This window comes from Myotis yumanensis, unplaced genomic scaffold (genome assembly GCF_028538775.1).
Source record: "Myotis yumanensis isolate MYYU_CA2020_CCGP unplaced genomic scaffold, mMyoYum1.0.hap1 SCAF_10, whole genome shotgun sequence".
In the NCBI taxonomy this organism is placed as follows: Eukaryota; Metazoa; Chordata; class Mammalia; order Chiroptera; family Vespertilionidae; genus Myotis; species Myotis yumanensis.
In genome coordinates, this window is record NW_027223761.1 from 42,726,559 (window position 1) to 42,749,737 (window position 23,179).

General features: G+C 43.4%; 2 protein-coding genes across 4 annotated transcripts in view; one reads left to right on the plus strand and one right to left on the minus strand.

Moving 5' to 3' along the window:
* The window catches only part of ANAPC15 (anaphase promoting complex subunit 15), an 88,068-nt gene that overhangs the window by 57,581 nt on the left and 7,308 nt on the right, over positions 1-23,179 (minus strand). For both annotated transcript variants that reach the window (XM_070425548.1, XM_070425549.1), the window contains exon 3: positions 13,051-13,216. In XM_070425548.1, the coding sequence (XP_070281649.1) occupies positions 13,051-13,145 (95 nt within the window). In that variant the 5' untranslated portion in view covers positions 13,146-13,216. The remainder of the gene's footprint in view (positions 1-13,050; positions 13,217-23,179) is intronic.
* LOC139018190 (folate receptor alpha-like) lies at positions 1,424-9,371 on the plus strand. Of its 2 annotated transcripts, XM_070426840.1 has the most exons (5): positions 1,424-1,577; positions 4,878-5,038; positions 8,398-8,586; positions 8,716-8,851; positions 8,988-9,371. In XM_070426840.1, exons 2-5 carry the CDS (start codon positions 4,886-4,888, stop codon positions 9,266-9,268), a joined length of 759 nt encoding a protein of 252 aa, XP_070282941.1. In that variant the 5' UTR covers positions 1,424-1,577; positions 4,878-4,885; the 3' UTR covers positions 9,269-9,371. The 2 variants fall into 2 exon arrangements, with proteins under 2 accessions (XP_070282941.1, XP_070282942.1); XM_070426841.1 differs by lacking the exon at positions 1,424-1,577 and having other exon boundaries at positions 4,860-5,038.

Sequence of the window (23,179 nt, forward strand, 5' to 3'; positions counted from 1 at the left end):
CTCTTCTCTTCCCCCACCAGTGATATCACCACAGCCTAAGGGAGTGAAAAAGGGAAGACTTCTCTCCTTGGCTGGGAATGGTGGGATCTAAATTGGACCAGACTCTTTGATGCTGTAGAAAGGATACCTGTGTAACCCTGGCCAGGAAGCTCAGCTGGTTAGAGCATTGTCCCAGTACACTAAGGTTGCTGTTTGATCCCAGGTCAGGGCACTTACAAGAAGCAACCAATGAATGCATAAATAAGTGAAACAACAAAATTGATGTTTCTCTCTCTCTCTCTCTCTCTCTCTCTCTCTCTCTCAAATCATTATAAAAAAATCTTTGCCAAAACCTGTTTGGCTCAGTGGATAGAGCGTCGGCCTGCGGACTGAAAGGTCCCAGGTTCAATTCGGTCAAGGGTATGTACCTGGGTTGCGGGCACATCCCCAGTAGGAGATGTGCAGGAGGTGGCTGATCGATGTTTCTCTCTCATCGATGTTTCTAACTCTCTATCTCTCTCCCTTCCTCTCTGTAAAAAATCAATAAAATATATTTAAAAAAAAAATCTTTAAGGGGTACCTGTGTAGGTGGGTGAGTGAGTAGGACATAGCAGGAGAGCTGGAATTTTGGAACAACTGAGGCTCTGGTTATCAAGTGAACACCTGTGATTCTGCAACTGGAGGTAAAGGATGTATGGGGTTGATGAGGTTGGAGGAGTTGGTGGCTAAGTTGGGGACATGGGAGCTCTTTGCTCTGTACAGCTGACTGGGAGGTCAGAAGCCTGCACTCCAGCCCTTGCCCTGCAACTGGTTCTGTCCTGGGAACCTTTTTTTCTGCCAAAGCCCATTTAGATATTTACAACATCATTTGCGGACCATACAAAATTATCAACTTAAAAATTAGCCTGCTTAAAAAAAATCAGCCTGCTATATTTGGTCAAACATTTAATTAACTCACTCCTAATGCCTTGGTAAGAGCCAGACCGAATGATTTTTGGGGTCTTATATGGCCCATGGACCAGATGATCTCCACCCGTTAAAGGATCCCAGCAACTCTGCTGCAAGGTTTTATCAAATCTGAGTTTTTGGAAGAAAATGGGGTAAGTGGGGCTTGGGGAATGGCCTTAGGCCATTATTATTATTATTATTATTATTATTATTATTATTGTTACTAGAGGCCCAGTGCATGAATTCATGCATGGGTGGGGTCCAGCCAGCCTGCCCTGATTGGGGCCCATCATCCGACAGGGGGGAGGGGCCGAGGGTGGTTGGTGGGCCGGCACTGGCCCCTGGTCAAACTCCCTGTCGAACTCACATCGAGGGGACAATTTGCATATTAGCCTTTTATTATATAGGATTATTATTATTATTATTGTTTCTCCCCCACCCCCATGGAGGCCTGGCTGGTGACAATAATTAACTGCTGAGTGGCCTTCGCCCGATCCCAGGCTCCGCTCCTGAGCCACATTCCCACTGCCTGACTGACTGCCTGTCTCCTAGGCTACAAAACCCCAGCCATTCCTGAAGTAAGGCAAGGGCAAGGAGCTGGAAAGCAGAGCAGACGCCTGAGCTGCACCGAGAGCCACCTCCACTCCCAGGTATGCCACTCCTCACCCATCACAGGTACTCCCAGCATGAGTTAAAGGATTTGCTAGACTGGGAGGGTCCACTTTGCCTAAAGTGCTAAGATTCTGGCAGTGGAGACGGAGGCCCAGAGCAGAGCAGGGCCTGCCCAAGGTTAAAGTACAAGTTAGTGTCCATCCCCGAACTAGAACCCTGAGCTCTTGCCTTTCAGCAGAGCACCGAGCTCTCAGTGCTTTAAGTCTGGGGCCCTGGGGTGTGTGTGTGTGTGTTGAGGGTGATGGTTGTTGTTGGTGGGGTCACACCTGATCCAAGAGCTGAAGCTGAGCCTAGGAAAGTGAGGAGGGGTTTGTGGAGGGAAGGAGCAGGCTCGGAGAGGAAGAGGCAGGATTCTACATCAGTTGCCCCCATGAGAGCCTCAGCATAGAGAAGGCACAGGGGCCCCAAGCTGAAGGAGCTCTGGACTTGAGGATCCCAGAGTCAGTCTTGGGTGGTCCCAGACTTGGAGCACATCTTTCAAACTGTGCCCAACTGATGCCTCAATCTGTGCTCAGCTGGCCATCATGTGTTGGGGGTCTCCTCCCCATAGCACCCCCTCCCCAGACGTGTAATCCTCAGATGAGAAAACTAAGCCTCAAGATAATTGAGTTATTTCCCCCTAAGATCAAGTAGGAGGTGAGTGTGAGGGCTGGGATTGTGGGCAGGCTGATCGGAAACCCTGAGCCCTAAATTGCTAGACTTTGTTTCCCCAAGGAGCCTGATCGGAAGAATCACCTGGCGGTCCCCAAGAGTACAGATTGGTCCTGAATGAATGAATTAGCAAATGATAGAATGAATGAACACTGGAATAAATAGAGTAGCAGAATATGGTTGTGGAAGGGTATGGGGTGTGGACAAAACAGGCGGGTTCTATGGAAAGTAACTTCACAGGGTAACCTGATGAATTCCTAACTAGGCAGGTCATGGTGGGTTGGTCATGCCCCAGGCATATGTAACTTCTTTACTAAAGAGATTATCTTTGCCTCAAGCAAATCTGTTCCTTGTTTCTGTGTAACTAGATTAACACCCTCTGAAATGCCCTTTTCAGACCCCTCCTTCTAATAATTCCTGACAATTCTTTCAGACCCCCTTCTAAAGTTTGTAAGAGGTAATCTGATCGCCACCTTGCCTTCTTCCACCTCATTGTAACCTTTCTTACCTTCCCACCTTAATCATAAAAGACTTTGAATTTATTTTTCAAAGCATTTTTTTCATTCTGTTGAGATCTTGCTTCTAGGCATATCCTCTGACTCAAATGAACTCTTACAAAATTCTAAACAGGATGTTTCTTAGGTCGACAGAGGGAAGGAGGGGGGAGGAGGAGAAGGAGGAGAGCGAGGTGGGAATTCATTTCCAGGTTTCCCAGAGCCCTGCTGGGCAGTCAGCCTAGAGCAGGGGTGGGCAACCCCTGGCACGCGTGCCAAACCTGGCACGCCAGTAACTTTTGCTGGCACTCGAAACCCTCTCTTATAATCTTCCATTTACAATTTTTTTTCTTAATATCGACTTTTTTATTTTTCAGATAAATTCCGTGTAGGTGCATCTTAGATAAATAAATAATTTTACATAACAAGTTATCTTAAAGACCATAGACGTGGATTGATGAGAGAGGGGAAGAGCAATTTCTATGCCTCTGTCTTAACCCTAACCCTTCCTAGAACCAACCAGTGTTTTGATTTCATCCACATACACTTGTGAATCTTTGTTCTCAGTGATGAATTTTGTTAAGTCTCATAATAGGAGTAGCCTTACGGATGAAAGTAGTAGCTCATGCATATCTCTGAAGGTCACAAAATATAAACCTGATGTAAAATATCAGGTTTATGATGACAATCAGTGATGCAGCAGCAAAAGTCGTACTGATAATATCAAACGGAGTCATAAAGTTTTTTGTCGGACTATCAGTGTACATGTATACATTAAAAATACATGTATTTTTCATCATCATATACTGTGTTTTTGTCGCTCGAATGAATTTTATTATTTCTTCAAGGTTCTTCACATACGTACACCTTAAGAGATAGCAGGTAGGAGTAACATGTTCTCAAAAAATTAGGGTTGGCACGCAGAATAATTTTGAGTCAGAGATTTTGCTGGTTTTGGTACGCACTCACAAAAAAGGTTGCCCACCCCTGGCCTAGAGGCTGCTCAGCTCAGGTCCTGTCCATGAGGCCCAGGCATAACACCCGAGTTCTACAGGAGATGGGTGTAATGTGGAGGCGAGGCAACTTGGTGAGCAGGGGGCGCATAAGCTTTAGGAGCTGTGGGAAATGAGTGTTTTAGGAGGGCCAGGCATCTGCTGACCAGGAGGCTGAGGGAACAGTTACCTCCCAAAGCTCAGTGTCTGAGGCTAGAGGATTGAGGTGCCACAAAGGCTGAGTGGAGGCCACCTCTGTGGTTGGAGGCTCAGGAGCCTCCCCCAGGGACTGTCCAGCCGGCTGCCAATGCCCACCCACCAAGCCTCTGTACCCTGTGACCTCCCTCAGGCTATATGGGCTCTGGGAGAGGCCAAATGATAGGCTGGAAGGAGCTAGAACCAAACTTTTTAATAATAATATTATTATTTGAGAGAGAAAGAGAGAGAAACATTGATTTGTCATTCCAGTTATTTGTGCATTCATTGGTTGGTTCTTGTATGTGCCCTGACCGGAATGGAATCCGCAACCTTGGCATATGGAGACTATGCTCTAATTATCTGAGCTACCTGGCCAGATGGAACCGAGGCTTTGTTAAAAACAACACATAGGTCTGCAGTTTATCTGGAGCCCTAAAATGAAGATATTGTAAACTTTTACACAAAGTCATTTGGTGTAAAAAAGTCTGTCCTGAAAATTAATGTGAGGTTACTATAGTTTTTATTTATCCCACCGGTGTTAACTATTTCACCAGAGTGTGTGCCTGATTGCTGAGTGTATATAAATCCTATTACCTGATTTTGTGTTACCTTTTATAAAATCTCAAAAAAGATTGTGAACAAGGGATTGGGGACCTATGGTAATCTCCTGGCTATTTCTGCATATTTCCCAAACCCCATCCCTTAGTGTAGGTATCACTTGATCCTCATGACCACAGGGAGAAGTCAGGGAGGCCCCACCCAGGACTGTCCCAGAAGGTGGCGTCTGGTCCCACCCCTCATTGAGGCCGGGAAGACTGAGGAGCGGCGGGAGGGTGTAAACTGCCCCAGGCTTCCTGGAGGCTCCACCTACTGGATCTGTTCATATACCTTGAGGCCCCACCTCCACTTTACTTGGTGTCACCAACTACAGCTCTTCCTTCAGGGACTGACATGGCTCGGACGTTGACAACACAGCTGTGGCTCCTTCTGGTGTGGGGGGCCGAAGTATGGGCAGCCGGGCCCAGGACTGAGCTTCTCAATATCTGCATGAATGCCAAGCACCACAAGGAAAAGCCAAGCCCGGAGGACAAGCTGCATGAGCAGGTGGACCGAGGTGGAGGAGGGGTGGTCTGTGGGGAGGAACTGACTCAGTTGAAAAAAAGCCGGAAATGAAAGGTTAAGCCCTCTCTATGCCTGAGGAGACAGATTTTCAGACCTAGACAGGCCTTGGTCTATAGTACCGGTTCCTTTTTTTTTTTTTTTTAAGATTTCAAGCTTCTATCATTAATATATTATTGATTTCAGAGAGGAAAGGAGAGGGACAGAGAGATAGAAACATCAGTGATGAGAGGGACTCATTGATCGGCTGCCTTCTGCACGCCCGACACTGGAGATTGAGCCCGCAACCCGGGCATGTGCCCTGACCAGGAATGGAACCGTGACCTCCTGGTTCACAGGTTGACGCTCAACCACTAAGCCACACTGGCCAGGCTCTCTGTTTGATTTTTGTCATTAGAATAAAAATCTAATCTCTGACCGGGTAGCACAGTTGGTTGGAGCATTGTCCCCATACTATGACAAGGTTTGGAGTTCAATCCTCGGTCAGGGCACATACAAGAATCAACCAACTGAATGCGTAAATAAGTGGAATAACAAATCTCTCTCTCTCTTTCCCTTTTAAAAAACAAAAAGACTAGAAATCTCAGAGATCTATTTTTAAAAAATCTAAAAAAACTAATTGGGCAGCTATTTGTTTAACACAAACTTTGTGCCTGTGTTGCCAATACATTGTCAACAGCTCAGCTTCTTAGGCTGTTGGGTTTCTGTCTTACACAAATCAGGAAGCAGGCCCAGAGAGGAGGCTGGGAAATGACACTGGGGAGACCCCTCCCAGGGGTTGATTTTTGTTGTTATTCCTCCCCTGAGGATATTTTCCCATTGATTTTTAGAAGGAGTGGAAGGGAGGGGGAGAGAGAGATAAAAACATCAATGATGAGAGAGAATCATCGATTAGCTGCCTCCTGCACGCTCTCTACTGGGGATTGAGCCTAAAACCTGGCATGTGCCCTTGACCAGAATCGAACCTGGGACCTTTTAGTCCGCAGGTCGACGCTCTATCCACTGAGCCAAACGGGCTAGGGCCCAACCTAAACATTTTTTTTAAAAAAATCAATATGATGCCAACATTATAAAGAAAAAGAAAACAGCCCTGGCCGGTTTGGCTCAGTGGATAGAGCGTTGGCCTTCGGACTGAAGGGTCTCAGGTTCGATTCTGGTCAGGGGCACATGCCTGCGTTGCAGGCTCGATCCCCAGTGTGGGGCGTGCAAGAGGCAGCCGATCAATGGTACTCTCTCATCATTGATGTTTCTATCGCTCTCTCCCTCTCTCTTCCTCTCTGAAATCAATAAAAATATACTTAAAAAACAAAAACAAAACAAAAGGAAGTCACTTGTAATATGCATTCCAATATGTAAATGTCCATTTGGACCTCAATTCCAGTTGTGCTTGTGAGTGACTGAGCAACAACTGGCAGTGCAGACTGATCACAGGCAGTGGTGTCACTTGGGTACTTCTAGGAGCACTGACATGAACTTTTTCAGCCTATATATGTACTTTAAGTGCACATTTTATTATTTTGTTTATACTAAATTCTAGGCCATAGGTTCCATTCCTTCAATAAGAATGTATTGAGTACGGTCAAATCTTGTTTCTTGAACGTCTCCCATCTCGAACAATTCGGTTCTAGACCAAGTGAAAATGTGTCTCCGTTGTTGAACCAAACTTCGGTTTGGGACCTGACAACCCTTTCATGCTGATACCTCAGCTTGACAAAAAGCTGCTCTCAGGCAACAAAGGAGAGAAGAACGCTTTTGTTGCTGGCGGAAACTGATGATTGGCACAATTTTTAAACATAAAAAGGCCATTAACAGTGCTAATGTTGCCCTAGCTGGTTTGGCTCGGGTAGGCGGGGACTGAAGGGTCCCAGCTTCAATTCCAGATCTAGAGCTGGGACCATGGTTGCAGGCTTGATCCCAGCCCTGGTTGGGGCACGTGTGGGAGGCAACCAATCAATGGGTCTCTCATTCTGTCTCTCTCCTTCCCTTCCACTCTCTCTAAAAACTAATGGGTGAGATCATGTGGTACTTATCTTTCACTGACTGGCTTATTTCTCTCCTCATCCTGTTCTTTATAGCGGAATATAAAGAACATTATAAAGTGATGAACCAAAATAGATACAGAGGCAAAGACGCATCGAACAGACTGTCAAACTACAGTGGGAAGGCAGCGAAGGGTTGGGGGTGGGGGGGGTAAGAGATCAAACGAAGGACTTGTATGCATGCATATAAGCATAACCAATGGACACAAGACACTGAGGGGGGTGGGTAAGGAAGGCCGGCGGGGGGGAGGGGGGGGCGGGGATCAATGGGTGAAAAAAGGAGACATATGTACTACTATTTGTAATACTTTAAACAATAAAATAAAATTAAAAAAATAAAAACTAATAGGAAAAATATCCTGGGGTGAGGATTAACAACAAAAAAATTAAATAAATAAAAAATAGTGCTGATGTCGCTAAGGGTGTGAAAGAGGAGGTGGTTTGATAAATTTTAGAAAAGAAGTGTTTATTTATAGATTAAGCAGTACATTAGACATGTACTCTATATAAGAAAGTTTATTTATTTATTTATTTTTAAATATATTTTATTGATTTTTTACAGAGAAGAAGGGAGAGGGATAGAGAGCCAGAAACATCAGTGAGAGAGATCGATCAGCTGCCTCCTACACGCCCCCCAGTGGGGATGTGCCCGCAACCAAGGTACATGCCCCTGACCGGAATCGAACCTGGGACCCCTGAGTCCGCAGGCCAACGCTCTATCCACTAAGCCAAACCGGTTCGGCAATATAAGAAAGTTTAAAACGGAATCATTTGGGGGTCTGGAATGGATTAATTGAATTTTCATTATTTCTAATGGGAAACAATGATTCGGTATTCTAACAATCGTTTCTCAAACAGCCTTCTGAACGAATTAAGTTCGAGAACCGAGGTTCCATTGTATTTATTTAATTAGAACTATTCTGGGGTTAGAATTGATGTAACTTGCTTCCTCACCTCCTGGTCTTTGTTACCAAATCAACGAGGCTTAGTTGGACCATTCTACAAAATTGCAATTTCCCATCCCTCTCCCCTGCTTTATTTTTTCCAAAGCATTTATCCTTGAGAAGTTTTTCTTGCTTTGTCCCCAGTTCCTAGGAAAGTGTTTGGTTAAGAGTAAGTATCAGCTCAATAAAGATTTGAATGAATTTTGTAATGACTACATCTCCCCAAGAGAGGGCCCCCCAACAGCAACTATTTCCCTGAAAGACCAGCTGCACTGGGAGACCAACGGCTCAAACCGGAGAAGCTGCCTGTGAAGATATTCTGTGCTGGGCCTGGGACTTAGTCCTGTGTCTTCCCCACCAGTGCAGTCCCTGGAAGAAGAACGCCTGCTGCTCTGTCAACACCAGCCAGGAAGCCCATAAGGATGTCTCCTACCTGTACAGATTCAACTGGGACCACTGCGGCCCGATGAAACCCGCCTGCAAGCGCCACTTCATCCAGGACACCTGCCTGTATGAGTGCTCCCCCAACCTGGGGCCCTGGATCCAGGAGGTATGACTTCCTCCCCATGCCTGCTTCCCAGACATCTCCTCGTCCTGCCTCTGCAGCTCGGGGGCTCTTTAGGGCTGGGCTACTGAGAATCCTGAGCCTGAGTCCTCTTCCCCTACTGACATCTCCCAGGCGAACCAGAGCTGGCGCAAAGAGCGGATCCTGGACGTGCCCCTGTGCAAAGAGGACTGTGAGAGCTGGTGGGAAGACTGCCGCACCTCCTACACCTGCAAGGGTAACTGGCACAAGGGCTGGAACTGGACCTCAGGTGAGAGCCTGGTGGGTGGGGTGAGAGGGGGAGAGTGAGGGTGTGAGATGGGTATATGAAGGGAGAGAGTTGTGAAGTTGGCAGAACCAGAGATAGTTCTGGGCCCAATGGCTAAAGGCCTCCCATCCTCCCACAGGGTCTAATGAGTGCCCGGTGAAGGCTGCCTGCCACCGCTTTGATTTCTACTTCCCCACGCCTGCTGCTCTGTGCAATGAAATCTGGAGTCACTCCTACAAAGTCAGCAACTACAGCCGAGGCAGTGGCCGCTGCATCCAGATGTGGTTTGACCCAGCCCAGGGCAACCCCAACGAGGAGGTGGCCAGGTTCTATGCTGAGGCCATGAATGGAGCTGGGCTCTATGGGGCCTGGCCTCTCCTGCTTGGCCTGGCCCTAATGCTGCTCCTGCTGCTCAGCTGAGCTCCTTTTACCTTCTGATACCTGGTCATCCCCACACAGTTCAGCCCCATGGCTCAGCTCCCATGGTCGGAGCTCTGTCCAACAGTTTGAATAAACTAGTTACCCCGCAGGTGACTTGCAAATTATTTGGGTGTGAATGGGAATGTGATTTCTGCTTCCCTGTTTCCATTGACTGAGACTTGGTCAGTTCCCAGCTTTGACACTTGCTAGGAATTTGCCAGACACTTAACTATTCTTCTAATCAAGGACATATTCACAGCTTTCAATTTCATTTTTCATGCAGAGTCAGTCCCATGACTTTGTCATTTGAATTGGACCAAAGCCTTCCAGGGTTGACTGTCCTGAGCTCAGCTCTTCAGTAGAAGAGAGGGAATGGGAGTGACCAGCATGTTCTGGATGCTGGCTGGGAAGAGGTGAAGGAGGCCAGCAAGAGCCATACTTCTCTACAGCTTATACCCTTAAAGCACTACCTGCCAGGCATTGTCCTAAATGCTTTATATTTATTCCCATAGGGTGTAGATACTGTCATTTGTATATTACATATGTGAAAACAGGCCCATAAATTAAGGGACATGGTCAAAGCCATCCCCTGCATAAGAGCTGGGCTTGCACTCCAGGCAATCTGGCTGTTGAGAACACGCTCTTTCCCTTGTGAAGTGGGTAAATGTGTGCATCTTAAAGGGATACTGGACCCACACCAGACCAGAGGAGCTGGGCCTGCGCTGCTCTGGCAGAGCTAGGACTAGATCCCAACCCTAGAACAGTTTCCAAACCAATGATTTGACAGATATGTAGGCAGTGATCTCACATTAAGTATAGTTTGTAGCAGTTGTAATAAGCTGGGTTATGTTACAGTACCATCCCTGAGATCTCAGTGGCTTAACACAACTAACATTTCTTGCTCAAGCTACAGTGATTAAAGTGGGTTGTCAGGGGGATACTGCTGGGCACTCAGCAAGGCAGGTTGATGGAGGCTCCATCTGGTCACACTTTTATGAGACAGGAATAGGGAACTTGGTGAAATCCACCCTGGCAGTTAAAACTTCCACCCATCACATATATATTTCAAAAAGGATTTGTATCCATACTATGCAAAGAATGGCAACAATCTATACTAATAAAAGGGTAATATGCTAATTAGACTGGGAGACCTTCCAGATGTCCTTCCAGACAAAACCATGATGGCGGGGCTGAGGCAGAGGCTGTTAGGGGCGATCAGGCTGGCAGGGGAGGGCAGTTGGAGGCCATCAGGCCTGCGGGGGAGGGGGGTGGGGGGGGAAGTTGGGGGAGAGCAGGCCAGCTAAGGGGGACAGTTGGGAATGAGCAGGCCAGCAGGGGGAGGCAGTTGGGTGTGATCAGGCTGGAAGGGGGGGCAGTTAGGGGCAATCAGGCTGGCAGGCCGAGTGGTTAGGGGTGATCAGGCAGGCCGGCAGGTAAGCGGTTAGGAGCCAGCAGTCCCAGATAGTGAGAGGGATGTCCAATGCTGTTTTAGGCCCGATCCTGCAGCCGGACATCCCCTGAGAGGTCCCAGATTGGAGAGGGTGCATGCCAGGCTGAGGGACACCACCCCCTGCATGAATTTCGTGCACTGGGCCACTAGTCCTATATAATAAAAGGCTAATATGTAAATCGACCAAACAGCTGAATGACTGGTTGCTATGACATGCACTGACCACCAGGGGGCAGACACTCAATGCAGGAGCTGCCCCCTGGTGGTCAGTGCGCTCCCCCAGAAGCCGGGCTCAGGGCTGGCAAGCCCAGTGGTGGTGGTGGGAGCCTCTCCTGCCTCCGTGGCAATTGGACATCCCCCGAGGGTTCCTGGACTGTGAGAGTGCACAGGCTGGGCTGAGGGACGCCCCCCCCCACCACCCCGTGAGTGCACGAATTTCATGCACGGGGCCACTAGTTCAATAATAAAAACAAAGAGCCCTGTCAATAATGGGCAAAAGAAGTAAATGGACATTTCATCAAAGAAAGTACATGAGTGGCTAACAAGCACATGAAAACATGCTCAACATCTTTTGGAAATGGAAATTAAAACCATAATAATACACCATTTCATCCCATTAGATTGACTATGATAAATAAGAGTGCCAATAGCAAATGTTGGCAAGGATGTGGAGAAATTGGAATCCTCATACATTGCTGATGGGAATGTAAATGGTTCTGCCCTTTGGAAAACAGTGTCAGTTTCTCAAAAGTTAATTGTAAAAGTCTTATAACCCAGCAAATCAAGAGAAATGAGAATATATATATCACACAAAAACTTACATTTGAATGTTCATAACAGCATATTCATGAAAGCCCCAAACTGGAAATAACCTAAATGTCCATCAACTGGTGAATGGATAGACAAAATGTGTTGTATCTATAGAATGGAATACTTTTTAGCAAGAAAAGCTAATGAACTGCTGACACATGCTATGTCATAGATGAACTTCAAAACCTTAATCCAAGTGAAAGTCCATTTGTATGAAAAGTCCAGAAAAGGCAAATTTATAGAGACAGAAAGTAGATTAGTGATTGCCTGGGACTGGATTTGGGAACAGGGATTAACTATAAATGTGTATGAAAAGGAATGAAAATGTTCTAAATGTTACGGGGTTGGGAGGAGGTACAGGAAGGTATAGGGTGATGGAAGGAGACTTGACTTGGGGTGGTGAACACAATACAGTGTACAGATAGATGATGTGTTGTGGAATTGTGCACCTGAAACTTGTATAATTTCGTTAACCAGTGTCACCCCAATAAATTCAATAAAAATTAAAAGTAAAAAAATAAAAAACAATAAAACTCTTTTACAATAAGGTTGCACCACTTGGCAAAATTATTGTAAACTTTAAATAAGTAAATTCTATGACATGTGAAATGAATGAATAAATAAATGATTGCCTATAGGTTATTTCCTCTTGCATGGTAGCATATGATTCTGATTTCTGTGGGTTGCACCCTTGAGGGCTGTATTCTAAGGAATTTGTCATCTGGCTCCATACAATCTATTATCTGAGACAATTTTTTTGAATCCTCACCTGAGTTTATGTTTATTGATTTTAGAGAGAGGAAGGGAGAGAGAAACATTGATGTGAGAGAAACATCAATTGCCTCCCATATGTTCCCTGACCAGGATTGAACCCACAACCTAGGTATGTGCCCTGACCAGAATCTAACCTGCAACCTTTTGTGCAGGGGACTACACTCCAACCAACTGAGCCACCTGGCTAGGGCTGAGGCAATTTCTATTTGATTATGAACTTTGAGGCATTGGTTGGATCGATATCGCAATCAAGGAGGGAGTCTGTTCTTGGTGCAGATCAGTGGTTCTCAACCTTCCTAATGCCACGACCCTTTAATACAGTTCTTCATGTTGTGGTGACCCCCAATTTCATTGTTACAAATTGAACATAGTTAAAGCATAGTGATTAATCATAAAAACAATATGTAATTATATATGTGTTTTCCAACGGTCTTAGGCAACCCCTGTGAAAGAGTCGTTCGACCCCCAAAGGGGTCGCAACCCACAGGTTAAGAACCTCTGGAAGTCAACAATACCAGTTGAGACATTTAAAAACGTAGCCCACTGACCAAAAAAATTTTTAGAAGGAGTGTTTATCCCAGTTGGCATAAGTGTGGTCTGCTAAATTGAGGGTTAGCGATCGGAGCCAGGGGGAAGAAAAGGGCTGCATCATATGACTAATTAAAAAAAGAACATGAAGCACATTACCAAAAATACCGACACAATAAACACAATCATATCCTTTGTCAACTTCACTATTTCTTCTTACCTGTTTGTGGGTGAGCATTTCCCTCCAGAGAAACCTTTTGCTTTGGGGCTGGAATTTTTCTGGACAAGAACCAGGGCTCTGATAGGTTGAATCATTCAAGTGTTGGTTTATGGTGGTGATGTCACACCCATGAGTCTATTTTCCCATCAGTCAATTATGGCAGGATCTGTAGGGAAACAAAAGGAGAGAATAGAAACCACTTGTTAAAAGGACCAAATGATCTGATCAACGTATTCATTTCCAACAGCAGAATGAAAGAGAGCAGAACAGAGCATGAACCTCCTGAGGAAGAGATTCATGAGGTCTCAGTTGATGGCTACTTTCAAGAGAACATATTATAGAATCTGAGGAAGGAGAAGTAGACAAGGAGAGTTAGTTTTCTCAACCACTTTACCCAACTTATTTTTAAACATATTTTTATTGATTTCAGAGACAAAGGGAGAGGGAAAGAGAGATAGGAACATCAATGCTGAGAATCACTGATCAGCTGCCTTCTACATGCCCCCTACTGGGGACTGAGCCCACAACCCTGACTGGGAATCAAACCATGACCTCCTGGTTCATAGGTCAATGCTCAACCACTGAGCCATGCCAGCTGGGCTACCTAACTTATTTTTGATAATTCCATTTAGCTCCTCTATTTGCCAGAGCTCTGTGGGTGATACATATTTGGAAATCTTGAGTGCGTTACAGTCTATTTTGTAAGATGTGCACCCAGATTCCTATCAATAATAAAAGGTGATTTTATTTTATATACTTTTTTTTACTGATTTCAGAGAGGAAGGGAGAGGGAGAGAGAGAGATACAAACATCAATAATGAGAGAGAATCATTGATCAGCTGTCTCCTGCATGCTCCCTGCTGGGTATTAAGCCCACAACCCAGGCATGTGCCCTGACTGGGAATTGAACTGTGACCTCCTGGTTTATAGGTCAATGTTCAACCACTGAGCCACACTGGCTGGGCTAAAAGGTGATTTTAAATAAAGGCATCAAATCATCTTGAAAATAACCTTGTTGACAGTGATCATGCAAGCCCCTGCCTGTGAACATGAGTATGATTTTACCCATTTGAAAAAGTCCACAATAACTGACCATTTGGTCAGAACCCTTTACCTTGTATAAAACTCATCTCAAAGAAATGAGCTTCTCCCTTTGCTGTCATCTTCCTCCACATTGTGGACACTATGAACAGGGCAGCTCTTATAATACTGAGAAGCTAATTTTAAAAACGTGGAGCATACCAATTTTATTTAATTATTTTTAGCATTCCTCCTTGAATACTTTACTTATGAGTGCCATGCTGTTAGAGAGCAAGTTTTTGGTGTATTCTAGCAGCTGTCTGGGAAGTGCCAGGGTGATTTCGGTGTAAAATACACCTTGATAAGTTTTATTCTCCTGAATGTAGGGCCTGATTTAGAGAAGACAACTGAAGGAAGTGTTGGCAGGAAATAGCCTGAGTCTTGGCTGCCTCATTAATAAGAGAACTCTATCTTATAACATTGTCATTAAGAATTTTAACTTCTCTCGAAGTGAGGAAACATACTGTCTTGTATTGTGACCTAAGAGCACGACATGAGTGAGCCAGCACAAAACAAAATAAAAATTAATGTGTTTCCTGCAAAGTAAATGTTCACAGTCTGGTTGGGTAAGGACCTTAACACTGCTTTAAGGGAAAACACAGGAAACAAAAAATAACTTATTTCTTCATGTTAAGTGCAGAATGTATACTCAAAGACCACTTCTTCATAAGAGTGGCCAACGTTTCTAAAAGCTTTATGCCTCTTAAAGTAAAAGTAACCTGAAGATGCACTCCTGGAATGGCAGAGGACGGCATCTGAAAATCCACTCCTCCCTGAAAGCAAGAACCCTGGCAAGACGTCAAACTCCACTTTCCCAGAAGTCTGGAAATTAACCCAAACTTTCAAAATCTAAGGAGCACTTATTTAAGAAAAATGGCTGAATCTGAGTAGGAAACAGCAAGCTCTTGGCATTTTGACTTGCTTTCCCCCCATCCTCCTCTCCCAAACTCTGGCAGCCTTCAAAACCAGTTGTCTCAGGACTACAGTAACTGTGAAAAAGAGAAGCCTAGTAGCCACTAGAGGGGGCAGAGTGGGTGTGGAATTCCTCCAAAAGCCCTATCTCTAGAGAAATGTCACTGATTTGTCTGGCGGGACCTGGTAAGAGCCCCATTCATAGAGCTAGTCTTATTGACCGACTCAGAGCTCACACAGTGAGAAGCCCCATCCCTAGGTGTTTGTCCGAACAATCATCAGCAAACTGTTAGACATCCCAACTCCCTGGGGCAGGAAAACCAATTGGGACAAACCAGAAGCTGGCCAAAAAACTTAAAAGAAATATTAGGAAGGACATGTAGATAGAAGGCTTTGAAAAGCTCTGACATACCTGGGGGGTCTAGAAATCCACATGTGTTTGCAAAACTGTATGTAAACCCAGGAAACACATGAAAAGGCCCCAGTCTCTTAATTCTAATAACCTTAAGGCCTGGGTGAACCAGGAAATGAGGGATAAGGAAGAGTAAACTTTCAGAGCTTTGAAGGCTTGCCTGAAGCAACACACAGAATCCCTTGGCAAAGAGTGGAAGACATTTAAGGAAATCTCTGTCCACTCATTAGCTGACCACTAAGCTAAATGGCAGAAATGACAGTGACCACACATGACAAAGAAAACAGGCTTTACAGATTTAGTCCTTGAACGTCAATCAACAAACAAACAGGAACAAATATGAGCCTTGGGAGTATCTAATTTCCAAAGATGCCATATTATGTCATTGAAAATGACCAGTTTTTACACTGTTCCCCAACATAATATGACATGCAAAGAAATGGGAGAGTATGACCTATATAAGGAGAAAAAAAGCAGTCAACAGCTATTGTCCCTTTTGTTGAACTTATTAGACAGCTTTTAAATCATCTATTATAACAATGAACTAGAGGCAACTATGTCTAAAGGAGTCAGGCAAAATATAAAAATGATGTCTAACCAAAAGGAGACTATCAATAAAGAGATATAAATTTTTGTTGTTGTTGTTAATCCTGTCCTGAGGACATTTTTTTTTTTTTCTATTGCATTTCAGAGAGACTGGAAGGCAGGGAGGGAGAGAGAGAGAGAAGCATAGACAATGTGAGAAACACACATCGATTGGTTGCCTCCCACACGTGCCCCACCCCCTACCAGGGGAAGGGAGTGAACCTGAAACCCAGGTACATTCCCTTGATGGGGAATTGAACCCATGACCCTTTGGTGTGTGGGCTTTCACTCTAACCACTCACAAACACCAGCCAGGACGAGATATAAATTATTTTTTAAAAAATCAAATAGAGCCCTAGACGGTTTGGCTCACTGGATAGAGCGTCGGCCTGGGGACTGAAGGGTCCCAGGTTCGATTCCGGTCAAGGGCATGTACCTTGGTTGCAGGCACATGCCCAGGAGGGGGTGTGCAGGAGGCAGCTGATCGATGATTCTCTCTCATCAATGTTTCTAACTCTCTATCCCTCTCACTTCCTCTCTGTAAAAAATCAATAAAATATATTTTTTAAAAAATCAAAAAGAAAACCTGGAGTATAATAATTAAACTTAAAAATTTACTAGAACTTCAACTTGATATTTTAAAAATCCTAATCATAATCAATGGTAAGAAACTGGGAGCTTTCCCACTAAGATCAGGTACAAGGCAAGGATTTTCCCTCTCCCACTCCCCTTCAACATCATACTAGAAGTTCCAGATAATGCAATAAAATAAGGAAAGGACATAAAAAATATACAGTTTGGGAAGGAAAAAATAAAATTATCTTTGCCCTAACCGGTTTGGCTCAGTGGATAGAGCATCAGCCTACGGACTCACAGGTCTCAGGTTCGATTCCAGTCAAGGGCATGTACCTTGGTTGCGGGCACATCCCCAGTAGGGAGTGTGCAGGAGGCAGCTGATCAATGTTTCTCTCTCATCAATGTTTCTAACTCTCTATCCTTCTCCCTTCCTCTCTGTAAAAAATCAATAAAATATATTTAAAAAAATAAATAAATAAAATAAATAAATAAATAAAATTATCTTTGTTCATAGGTGGCTTGTTCTTCTATGTAGAAAATGCAAAAAAATTGACAAAAAATTTCCTGGAAATAAGAAGTGATTATAGCAAGATTGCAGGATACAGATTAATAAACAAAATTCAATTGCTGCCCTAGCTGGTTTGGCTCAGTGGATAGTGCGTGGACCTGTGGACTGGGACGGGGGGTCCCAAGTTCAATTCCGGTCAAGGGCCCATGCCCAGGTTGCGGGCTCGATCCCCAGTGGGGAGCGTGCAGGAGGCAGCCAATCAATGATTCTCTCTCATCACTGATGTTTCTATATCTCTCTCCCTCGTCCTTCCTCTCTGAAATTAATAAAAATATATTTTTTAAAAAGTCAATTGCTTTTCCATATACTAGCAACAAACAAGTGGAATTTGAAATAAAAAACACAAAAAACATAATTTACATTAGCATCCAGAAAAATGAAATATTTATGTATAAACCTAACCAAATATGTACAAGATCTATATAAAGAAAACTACAAAACTCTGATGAACAAAATACAAGGACTAAATAAATAGAGAGATAGATCATGTTCATAAATAAGAAGATTCAATATTGTCATGATGCCAGTTATTCCCAATTTGATCTATAGATTCAAGTAATCTAATCAAAATTCCATTAAGTTATTTTGTAGATATTAACAGATTCTACAGTTTATATGGAGAAACAAAAGACTCAGAATAGCCAACACAATACTGAAAGAGAAAAACAAAGTTGGAGAACTGATATTACCTGACTTCAAGACTTACTATAAAGACAGTCATCAAAATAGTGGGTATTGGCAAAGAATAAACAAATAGATTAACGGAACAGAGTGGAGAGCCCAAAAGCAGACCCATATTGAAGAAAAGAAAACTACACCCCAATATCCATTTTAAATAAAGTCATAACTCTCCTCTACAAAATACTAGCGAACTGAATTTAGCAACATGTCAGAGATATCACACACCATAACCAAGTAGGAGTAACCTCGGGAATGCAAGTTGGTTTAACATCCAAAAGACAGTTGATTTAATAAAATACCATATGACTAGAATGAAGGGCAAAACCCACATGTTCATCTCAATTGATGCAGAAATATCATTTGACAAAATATAAAGTCCTTTCATGATAAAAACAAAACAAAAACACACCAAAACAAACAATAAGTTTGGAAAAAAAGGTAAATTTCCCAACCTTATAAAGAACATCTATGAAAAACCCACTGTTAACATCACACTTAGTGCCAAAAGACTTTCCCTCTGAGATCAGGAATGACATGAATAGCCACTCTCATCATGTTTTATTTTTGTTTTGTTTTTACTCTTATCATGTTTATTCAACATTTTACTGAAGGTTCTAGCTAGGGCTGTTAGTCAAGAAAAAGAAATCGCCCTAGCTGGTTTGGTTCAGTGGATAGAGTGTTAGCCTGCAGACCAAAGGGTCCCAGGTTCGATTTCAGTCAAGGGCACATTCTCTGGGTTGTGGGCTCGATCCCCAGAGGGGAGTGTGCAGGAGGCAGCCAATCAATGATTCTTTCTCATGATTGATGTTTCTATCTCTCTCTCCCTCTCCCTCTCCCTTTCTCTCTGAAATCAATAAAAATACATTTTAAGATAAAGAAATAAAAGTCATCCAGTTTGCAAACAAAAAATAAAACTATTTCTATTCACAGATGGTATGACATTGTATATAAAAAATCCTAAGGAATCTACAAAACATTGTATTACTAATAGGTGAATTCAGCAAATTTATAAGACACCAGATCTATATATAAAAATCAATTGGCCTGCCCAGCCGGCATGGCTCAGAGGTTAAATGTCAACCAGGAGATCACGGTTTAATTCCCAGTCAGGGTACATGCCTGGGTTGCGGGCTCAATCCCCAGTGTGGGGCGTGTAGGAGGCAGCCAATCAATGATTCTCTCTCATCATTGATGTTTCTAGCTCTCTCTCCCTCTCCCTTCCTCTCTGAAATGAATAAAAAAAATCCTATCTAATAAAGAGGGAATATGCTAATTGACCCTCACACTGTTGCAAAGATGCAGTGCCCACAGCCAAGAAGGAGGGAATATGCTAACTGACTGCCCTGCTCTCAAAGATGGTGGCACCCACAGCCACAAGATGGCGGAGCCCAGTCCCCTCAGCCCTACCGGGGCAGCAGGCACGCAGCCTGGGGGCAGGCCTGGCCACTCTGTGTGCCTGCCTCCGGAGTCTACCACCCCTCGGATGGTGGCTGACCAGCCACCCAGGGCCGGCCTGAGGCGCAGGTAACCAGGGCTGGCTGAGGCTTGTGCTGCTGGCAGTGGCAGCAGCAGAGGTGTGATGGGGCGTCGCCTTCCCCTGATCGCTGGGTGCTCCCAGACTGTGAGAGGGGGTAGGCCGGGCTGAGGGACCCCCCCCTCCAGTGCATGAATTTCATGCACAAGGCCTCTAGTATATAATATAAATAAATAAATAAATAAATAAATAAATAAATAAATTGGCCCTAGCCAGTATGCTCTGTGCTCTGTGATTAGAGCAACAGCCCATGCACCAAAGGGTTTCTGGATCGATTCTCTGTCAAGGGAACAGTACCTGGTTGCAGGTTAGATCCCAGGCCCCTGGTCAGAGCCCTTGCGTGAGGCAACCAATTGATGTGTCACTCTCACATCCAAGTCTCTCTCTCTCTTTCTTCCTCCCTCTTTTCCTGCCTCCATTCCACTCTCTCTAAAATCGATGGGAAAAATATCCTCCAATGAGTATTAAGAAAAAAAACAGTATTTCTGTACACTATCAGTGAACAATACAACAATGAATTTAAGATTAGAATTCCATTCACAATAGTATAAAAAAGAACAAAACCCATCGAAATACATTTAAGAAACTAAAAGACTTGTACACTGAAAACTACACATTGTTGAAAGAAATTAAAAAGCTAATAAATGGAAAGACATTCCATATTCATCAATCAGAAGGCATTTTTGTTAAAAGGCAATTCTCCCCAAGTTGTTCTATAGATCCAAATCAACCCCTACCAAAATTCCAGCTGACTTTTTTTGAGAAACAGACAATATGAACCTAAAATGTATATGGACATGCCAGAGACCCAGAATAGCTCAAACAATCTTAAGACAGCACCAGATTGGAAGACGCACACTTTCCGATTTCAAAACTTATCACAAAACTGCAATAACCAGGACAGTGTGGTAGTAGCATGAGGATAGATGTCACATCAATGGAACAGAACGTAGAGTCCAGGTTTTTAAAAAAATATATTTTATTGATTTTGTTACAGAGAGGAATGGAGAGGGATAGAGAGTTAGAAACATCAATGATGAGAGAGAAACATCGATCAGCCGCTTCCTACACACCCTCCACTGGGGATATGCCTGCAACCAAGGTACATGCCCTTGACTGGAATCGAACCCGGAACGCTTCAGTCTGCAGGCCGGCGCTCTATCCACTGAGCCAAACCAGTTAGGACCTGTGTCCAGATTTTTGACAATGGTGTCAAGACAATTCAATGCAATAAATAACAATTCAAAGAGTAGCACTTTCAAAATATGATGCTGGCACACACCTGGATATTCACATGCAAAAAAAAAATTACTTTCAGCCCTTATTTTACTCTATCTACAAAATTTAACTCAAAATGGATCAAAGATCTAATTATAAAAGCCAAAACCATTAAAACTCCTTAAGAAAACACAGGGCAAGAGCTTTATGACATTATATTAGGCAATGACTTCTTGGATAGAAGAACGAAAGTATAGGCAACAGAAGAAAAAAAGAATTAAATTGAATTCCATCAAAATTAAAAACTTCTGTGCATCAGTGAACAATTAGAATGAAAAGGCAACCTACAGAACAGGAGAAAATATTTGCAAATCATATATTTAACAAGGAGCTAATCCTTCAACTCAACAAAAAAACAACACATATAACCTGATTTAAAAATGGGAAAAGGACTTGAAAATGAAGTCCAAAGAAGATGTACAAATGACCAATAGGCATATGAAAAGTTGTTCGCCGAAACCGTTTGGCTCGGTGGATAGAGCGTCGGCCTGCGGACTGAAAGGTCCCAGGTTCGATTCCGGTCAAGGGCATGTACCTGGGTTGCAGGCACACCCTCAGTGGGAGATGTGCAGGAGGCAGCTGATCGATGTTTCTAACTCTCTATCTCTCTCCCTTCCTCTCTGTAAGAAATCAATAAAATATATTTAAAAGAAAAAAGAAAAGTTTGTTCAATGTCACTAATCATTAGGGAAATGCAAATCAAAACTACAATGAGATTTCACCTGACATCTATTAGGATGGCTTCTATTTTTTGAAAAAAATCCAACAGAAAATAACAAGTGTTGGCAAGAATGGGAAGAAATTGGAACTCTTGTACACTGTTGATGGGAATGTAAAATTCTGCAGCTGCTATGGAAAATAGTATGACAGTTCCTCAAATGTTAAAAATAGAATTACCATATGATCCAGCTCTTCCACTTTTGGGTATGAACCCAAAAGAACTGCAGGCAGGGTCCTGTAGAGATATTTGTACACCCATGCTCATAGCAGTGTTCTTCACAATACCAAAAGTTGGAAGCAACCCAAGTATCCATAAATAAAATGTGGTATATACATAGAATGAAATATTATTCAGCTATAAAAAGGAATGAAATTCTGATAAATGGATGAACTTTATGACTGTAATGTAGTCAAAGAAGCTAGTTACAAAAGGAAATGTTTCCACTTAAAGAAGGTATCTAGAGTAGTCAAATTCACAGAGACAGAAAGTCAAACGGTGGTTGCTAAGGATTGGGGGAAGGAGAAAATCAGGAGTAGTTGCTTAATGGGAATAGTTTCAGTGTTACAAAATGAGTTTACCAGAGACTGGTTGCACAACAACATGAATGTACTTAACAGAACTGTACGCTTAAATATGGTGAAGATGCCGTAACTGGTTTGGCTCAGTGGATAGAGCGTTGGCCTGAGAACTGAAAGGTCCCAGGTTCGATTCCGGTCAAGGGCATGTACCTTGGCTGTGGGCACATCTCCAGTAGGAGGTGTGCAGGAGGCGGCTGATCGATGTTTCTCTCTCATCGATGTTTCTTCCTCTCAGTAAAAAATCAATAAAATATATTTTTAGCTGAAACCGGTTTGACTCAGTGGATGGAGCGTCGGCCTGCGGACTGAGGGGTCCCAGGTTCGATTCCGGTCAAGGGCATGTACCTGGGTTGCGGGCACATCCCCAGTGGGAGATGTGCAGGAGGCAGCTGATTGATGTTTCTAACTCTCTATCTCTCTCCCTTTCTCTCTGTAAAAAATCAATAAAATATATTTTTTAAAAAAATCTTTAAAATATATATATATATATTTTAAAAAATGGTGAAGATGGTATATTTTATATAATATGTATTCTACCACAATTTTCAAGAAATTATAAAAATTCCTTATTTATGTTTGAAGAAATGTTATCTGGTGAGATATTATATTTGATCAGATCTGATTCAACTTTTCTCTGTGTCCCTAGACTTCTGTACCTCAACTTCTACCTATGTCTACTTCACTGCGCACTAATTAACATGACAGTTGTCATTTAAGCCTACCTGGTATGTGGCAGACTTTTCCAGTTAAATTCTCAACAATTTTCTGATGAGTCAGCAAAAGCTCAGCAAGGTTTAGTGACATTTACCAAGATTGTGCGAGGGATGGAGCTATTACTGGGTCCCAAGGCCTGACCCTAAAGCCTGAGTTTTCCCCTCCTTGCCTCATTCTCCTCAAGTTAGCTTTATCCTAACAGCCAGTTGGGGAACCTAAGAAATCAGATTCCCGCCCGAGCTGGTTTGGCTCAGTGGATAGAGCGTTGCCTGTGGACTGAAGGGTCCCAGTATGATTCTGATCAAGGGCACATACCTGGGTTTTAGGCCTGATCCCCAGTGGGAGGCATGCAAGAGGCAGCCCATTGATAATTCTCTCTCATCATTGATATTTCTATCTCTCTCTCCTTCTCCCTTCCTCTCTGAAATCAATAAAAATATATTTTTAACAAAAAGGTACAAAAAATCAGATTCCCTGAGAAGTTGAGTGT

Coding starts and splice junctions, on each gene's coding strand:
- LOC139018190 (XM_070426840.1), top strand. CDS start 4,886: ATGGCTCGGACGTTGACAACACAGCTGTGGCTCCTTCTGGTGTGGGGG. Junction 5,039..8,397: donor AGGACAAGCTGCATGAGCAG/GTGGACCGAGGT, acceptor CTTCCCCACCAG/TGCAGTCCCTGGAAGAAGAA. Junction 8,852..8,987: donor GGGCTGGAACTGGACCTCAG/GTGAGAGCCTGG, acceptor ATCCTCCCACAG/GGTCTAATGAGTGCCCGGTG.